Here is a 6,719-nt window from a genome sequence, read left to right on the forward strand (position 1 = left end):
CATTCCACCACCACCCCACCTCCATGCCGCAGCCACAGTCATCATCGCGGGGTGCACCGCCTCGCCGCCCACTCCTCCACCCCGCGGCCATACGCAGCAATCGGCCACCCACCTCCATCTCGCAATCGCATACGCCCTCACCAGCTCGATCGTTATGTCCAAGCCATTTGTCATCGGGGAGGGACGGACGAAGCTGATCTTGGGGTGTGCGCGCGGCGACCACCTCAAGTTCCGCAAGATGATGGTTGTGTGTGCAGTTCACAAATGTCAACGAGCTCATGAAGGAGGCGTGAATTGTGATGTCTGTAGTGACGAGGACGGAGCGGAAGCGCGTGATCCCTGATAATGGTGTCGGAGAGCTTCCAATCAACATCCTCCTTATGGGCGATGGAGGAGGCCGAATCAGACGATTTCGGATAGAGAGCTCGGTGGCACAAGCACCGGTCTCTCGTTAAGGCCCTAGTGGTCGATGCCACTAGTACAGAGTCGGGCTTTGGAGCCAGTTCTCGTACATGGACAAGCAACAGTTTCCAGTTCCACCCACGAAGCCCGCGTCACTAATACTTCACATAACGGTTGTGGTTGTGGGAAACGCCTCCAATACCATGGACAACGTAGGAGTTTCCGAATAAACGCCTCCATTTTGTATGTCAGGGATCCGAATGTTTCCTTTTAGGTATCCGCCCTGATAATGATAGTCAGATGAAACACTCTTTGATTTTCGTATTCCTCAACTGGTCACGCGAATGAAAATGAAAGTAAACATTAAAATAAACATAGACATACATCATTCATTTGCATAGAGCTCAGTCTCTCGAAAGTGAACGCACATCGTCAGAAATCCTGAAATAAATTAAGGATAATGCGAGCACCAGGACTCGAACCTTAGTGGGCCGGGTATAACACTGTTCTCGACCATCTACGGCTGTAATGTGCTCAGGAAAAAATGCGGTACTTGTCTTCGATAGAACTACATAGCACGAGGAGAATGCGTCACTTGTCCAAGGCTAGTCCATGCTAGTGGGCCCCATTTATCAGTTTCAAGCAAAACCTTTTCACGCTGCAAATCCATGACGCGTCACTTGTCCCCTGCCGCTTCCCCACACCGCGTATAAAACGAGTCTCCAGCAAGAAGATGCCTTCCTTTTTAAAGCTGCAATTCCCTGACGCGTCACTTGCCCCGTGCCGCTTCCCCACACCGCGTACACTCCTCAAAGACACTCAATCGCTGGAGAACAGCATATAACGCGGCAGAAAAATGCGTCACTTGTGCCAGCCTGCTGTTTGCTAGATGGTCACACGCAGGGGCCCTAACTGTCAGTCTCATCAAGCAAGAAGGTGCCTTCATTTCAACGCTGCAAATCCCTGACGCGTCTTTCATCGCTGCCGCTAGTCTAGAGCGCGTCAGGGAGAACTATAAAGCAGCGCCCTCCACAAGACACTCAATCAACCAACACTCCCCAGCTCAAGCTCAGCCTGCTCTCACACTCCATAGATCGACCTCGGTCCACCGGACGTAAGCTCGAGCCAGCACCGACCACCTGCAGTAGCAATGGACATGGCCGGCTCCGATCAGCAGGGGAGCTCCCCTTCCTCCCCTTCGTCCTCCTCGCACCTGAAGCGCCCGGCCGGGCGCACCAAGTTCAAGGAGACGCGCCACCCGGTGTACCGCGGCGTGCGGCGCCGCGGCAGCGCCGGCCGGTGGGTGTGCGAGGTGCGCGTCCCCGGCAAGCGCGGCGAGCGGCTGTGGCTCGGCACGCACCTCACTGCTGAGGCGGCCGCGCGAGCGCACGACGCCGCCATGCTCGGCCTGATCGGCCCCTCCACCCCGTGCCTCAACTTCGCCGACTCCGCCTGGCTCCTCGCGGTGCCGTCCGCGCTCTCCGACTTTGCAGACATCCGGCGCGCGGCTCTCAGCGCTGTCGCGGACTTCCAACGCCGAGAGGCCGCCAGCGGCGCCGCCACCACGTCCCTGGCCGCCACCGTTCCCGTCGATGACGGAACCTGTAGCCAATCCGCGGAGTCGTCCATGGAAAATACCGGCTCGTCATGGACGTCGTCGTCCCTGCCGTCTGGCAACGGAATGTTTGAGGTGCCGGCCACACTAGGCTGCGACATGTTCGAGCTGGACATGTCCGGGGAAATGGACCTGGACACATACTATGCGTACTTCGCGGAGGGGCTTCTCCTCGAGCCGCCGCAACCGCTGGTCGCCGGCGCGTGCTGGGACACCGAAGGCGGCGGAGCAGACGCCGCGCTCTGGAGCTACTAAAATATTCCAGCCAGCTGCTTTGACTCTATGCATGAACAAACTGAAGCTCTTCCACGTCAGCATAATAAAATTGTGGAACTTAAACCCATCAAATCCTGCGACATATACATGCAAACGAACGAAGTTCTAGGCTACGCACAGGAGCAAGAAAATGACATCACTGCTCGATGAATAATACTCCACAGAAGATCCTAGACTGGTGGCAAGAGGCTACCAAAAAAGGGTACTATCACTTGATGCGTCATGACTATAACTGGTAATCAGATGAGAAAAATCAACGGTTTGTTAATCAGACAGACGTGGTCCATGTACGCCCATTCGGAAGATGTGGCCTAGGCACCGCCCAGGTCAGCTGGCTAAAGCAGCTGGATCCCTGGGATCTTTTTCTACCCCTCATGGCCACGCGAGCTGACGCGGCGCCGCTGCCCGTGCCAGCTCCGCGCCCCCCTTCCTTTCCGAATCGCGTGGCCAACATGCAAGATGCATATAGGTGATGTGTCACGTACCTTTTTCCTTTTTGGAGCAAATATTTATAGATCTACTGTGACTGTGGAAGTGACTAGTGTGCTGCGATAATTGTGCAGAACTTGCAATTATTGTGGATACAGTGCAAGGCTTTGTTTTGCCTTTGTGGAGAACTGGTTGTATCATGTTCCTCGTTACGAGGTTGATGTCAAAATGAAAAAAAAACAAAACATATTTCATGGGTTTCCTGATGCCTGTGTGAAGACTGTTGCAGGCACCTTCATGGTGCATAGTGACGGAGCTATGACCAAGTGTGCGTGTGTGTGGATATTGGTGGTGGTCTGAAAAATACTTACTCTCTCCTATCCATATTAATTACCGTTGATTTAACGTACTAAGTCAATGAAAGTTAATATGATTCAGAAAAAGTATGCTAAATCAACGACAAATTAATATGGATTGGAGGCAGTAGTTTTTTTTGACGTTTAGTTAACAATTCCTAGTTTTTTGCCCCCTCATCGGATAATGTTTTGTGTTGAGGGTAGTTCAATCATTGATGAGCGCATACTTTTTTCTTCTTATTTCGGTGCCGTGCCCAGTTTCATTTTGAAATGTGAGAAATCAGGATTTGTTGTTTGCACTACCTAGCCCCCTTGGCCCTTGTTTTTGGCAAAGTTGTGGTGTAATTTTCAAAAAAAGGAAAAGAATTACGGGTGCCCAACATTTTTCCAAGCAAGGCCCAAAAAAAATGTCTGGATGGCCATTTTTGTTTATTTTCCCGTCCAATCTGAGCCCGCGACATTCAAAAAACAACACACACACACACACACACACAACATGACTTCTCTTTACATTGTATGGAAGGTGAGGGACAACAAAATGCAGTGTGATGGAGGGAACCCTACAGACGGTGATGCCGACCACATGGTCATTTCTTAAGCGCGCTAAGACGGGAGCGGTAGCGACAGGAACACACTGCATAACTTTGGTTGCCAGTACCAATGGGAACAAGTTCATTCGGGGAAGCGACAACAATGATGACATCTGACAGTATCTACGGACATGCATGATCACCCTCAAGGATGTGCAAAGACACCATTTGCGGTGATCTCAATGACAGTGAGGGTAGCATGAGCCAACACTTCAATATTTTGTTTTTATGCACAATTGGTTGACGATTTTGGCCTTTTGACTATTCATTGGGGTGCAATAGCAAGGTGCCAAGGTTAGTGGTGTTTACTATTTTTACTGTTAGGATCAGCCACTAGATTGAAAGTTTATCAACATTCGCAACAGTAGTTGGGATCATCAACCAACGTATCAGAGCTCTGGATGACACTTCGGCCTTGCCGATGACACGAATCAACATTTGTTTTATATTAGTGGACGTGGACTTGCTATCCTATATGAGAATTAATAGTACATGATGTGATCCGTTGAAAAAGGAAACACACATTTCAGAAATTATAGAGCATCAATGACACAATCTTTTGTTTTGGAGTGCCATTTGTTTTTCATTTACAATGACAATGATCAATTTTTCTTTCATGCTAGTGGAAAGTTACCATAGGGAATGTTGTTGGACACAGATGCACAACTACACCTATCAACGAAAGATAAAGTTCGACTCAGTTCCAATACTAAATCAACAACTAGCAAGTAGATACACATCCAGTGCCAAATGTTTATGTCATTCTAAAGATCTTCCTATTATTTCTTGTCTGATGTGGTTGTATTTTATTGTGATAGATTTTGGGATTATATGAGTAATAAAATGATTATCCAGTAGTTCTCTATCCGTTAGAAATTATACTTTCCTCCTTGTTGTGCCTAGTCTTGGCTTTCTACTTGCTAGCTCGATCATTTTCCCTTGCAGTTGTGGTTCTAGCCTTCTCATGATGTGTAAAGTTGTTGATATTTGAAATGTCGAGAGATTTCTAGGTTTCTTTTATCTTACATGTCTTTTGAGATATCAAAATCCAATTGCCTTGACTGATGAAAAGAAGATGCCTTCGATGAATGAAAATGACAATGGTGGCTAGTTTTTCAATCATCTGTGCAACTGGAAAACACATATGATCTTCAAAATATGTGTCGACTAGTCGTCCCTATTAAGTAACTTATAATTACTTACTTCTTTATCTTTTTAGCATAAACAGACTAGTTGTAAAGTTAAAATCACTAGTGCATGCTTTCTAGAACCAGCAAATATTTTAGCATATGGCGGAGCAAAGCATAAAGAATTTTTCTTGAAAGCGTGTATGTCTTGCCCTTTCTCAAGCTATAACATGGGTAAATACTCTCAAGCTAGAGCAAAGAATGATTCATTGATGACGTCTGGATTATAATTTTGGTTTCATTTGTTCTTCTAGCGATTGTGAAAAATCAAGGGTGGAGACAACAGGCACACTAAGCCGTGGCTAGGAGCGCAAAGACCACAAGTGGGCTTCTGGAAGCACTATCTAGCGTAATGTAGTTATAGTACAGTGTACCCAACCCGGGGCTCGGCCCAACCTTGTCCGTCCTGGTGACAATGCAACATATTGCTAGGAGCTTTTCGTTTGCTTCTTTGTTATTTTCGCACCATCCTTTTGCCAAAGGTGTTGTTGTGATTGCTGACAAGCAATCCCTTTCTTTTAACTGATCTGTTCCTCGTTTTTATGCATTTGATGAGTTGGAAAGAAGTGTCCTCTTCTGTTAGCATATCCCGCATATCCTTATCCACTCCCTATATTATAACCTTATTGATTTTATTGAGCCATCCTTGAAAATTTTCGTAGTTTTGTTGATCTTGTGGTTCTTGAAATACTTCACCATATATTAATGGATATGTCTAGCAAGTTCCTTGTGTTAGTGTGTCTTTGTATTTGTATGTAAATTGAGGTTGACATCGTGTGGAGTGTGTAGGTCATTTCTGTTTATGTTGCTTGTTTATAGCAAGTCCCCTATCTCTTTTGTTTTTGTAAAAAGGATACTAATTTATTATAAATGGTTCACCAAAAGTACAAAGCACCACAACACTAGTGCAAAACCGGGATGTATCACCGGTTCGTAAGGGCCTTTAGTGCCGGTTCCGCAACCGGCACTAAAGAGTGGGGACTAAAGGTCCCCCCCCTTTAGTACCGGTTAGGCACGAACCGGCACTAAAGTGCACCCACGTGGCACGAGCCAGCGCCGGGGGCGGGGAGCCCTTTAGTACCGGTTAGTAACACCAACCGGTACTAAAATATTTGAGGGGGTTTTGGTTTTATTTTTTAATTTTCCTTTAATTTTGTTGTTTTCATTTAATATTTTTTTGTTTGCTGGTATTTTACGATACTACATATTGTACACGTTATGCATATATATATAAATAGAATTTCTCGTTCAGAACCGATCATATATATATATATATATATATATATATATATATATATATATATATATATATATATATATATATATATATATATATATATATATATATATGACGCCAGTTTGGGACACCTAGGTGCCTGGGCACCTTGCCTATCCATCGTTGGATCGTGCTTAGCGACTGATTTGGAAACCAATATAAATGATTTAATTACTAGTTAATTTGACAGGCTTTAATTCTTTAACCGTCCATGCATGCATGTCACATCATAGAAAAGGAAGGTCATTAAAATACCATGGTGAATAAAAATCAACATTTATTACCTCCTTATATAGCACTTATTTATTCGTAAAATAAATAACTACGTATGTAAATAGACGTGTATATTACGTAATTTCAGTAGTAAGTATACACGTACCCATCACATAATTGGGTATCCACATACACATACCCGTACATGTACTTTATTTGAAAAGCACACGCGTATGTACATAATTTTTTTAGGGGTATATGCATACCCCGCGTATGTACATAATTTCTTTGTTAGGTATATGCATACCCGCGTATGTATATAATTTCTTTTTTTTGCGGGGTATGTATATAATTTCGTTAGTAGGTATATGCATA

The 6,719-nt window shown here is 45.3% G+C and overlaps 1 protein-coding gene across 1 annotated transcript; it reads left to right on the forward strand.

The window, feature by feature from the left end:
- Window positions 1-1,386: 1,386 nt before the first annotated feature.
- LOC109753255 (dehydration-responsive element-binding protein 1H-like) lies at window positions 1,387-3,148 on the forward strand. Its single transcript, XM_020312166.3, has one exon. The coding sequence runs from the start codon at window positions 1,553-1,555 to the stop codon at window positions 2,270-2,272; it is 720 nt and encodes a 239-aa protein (XP_020167755.1). The 5' UTR covers window positions 1,387-1,552; the 3' UTR covers window positions 2,273-3,148.
- The last annotated feature ends 3,571 nt before the right edge of the window (window positions 3,149-6,719 follow it).

This window comes from Aegilops tauschii, chromosome 5, assembly GCF_002575655.3.
Source record: "Aegilops tauschii subsp. strangulata cultivar AL8/78 chromosome 5, Aet v6.0, whole genome shotgun sequence".
Lineage (NCBI taxonomy): Eukaryota > Viridiplantae > Streptophyta > Magnoliopsida > Poales > Poaceae > Aegilops > Aegilops tauschii.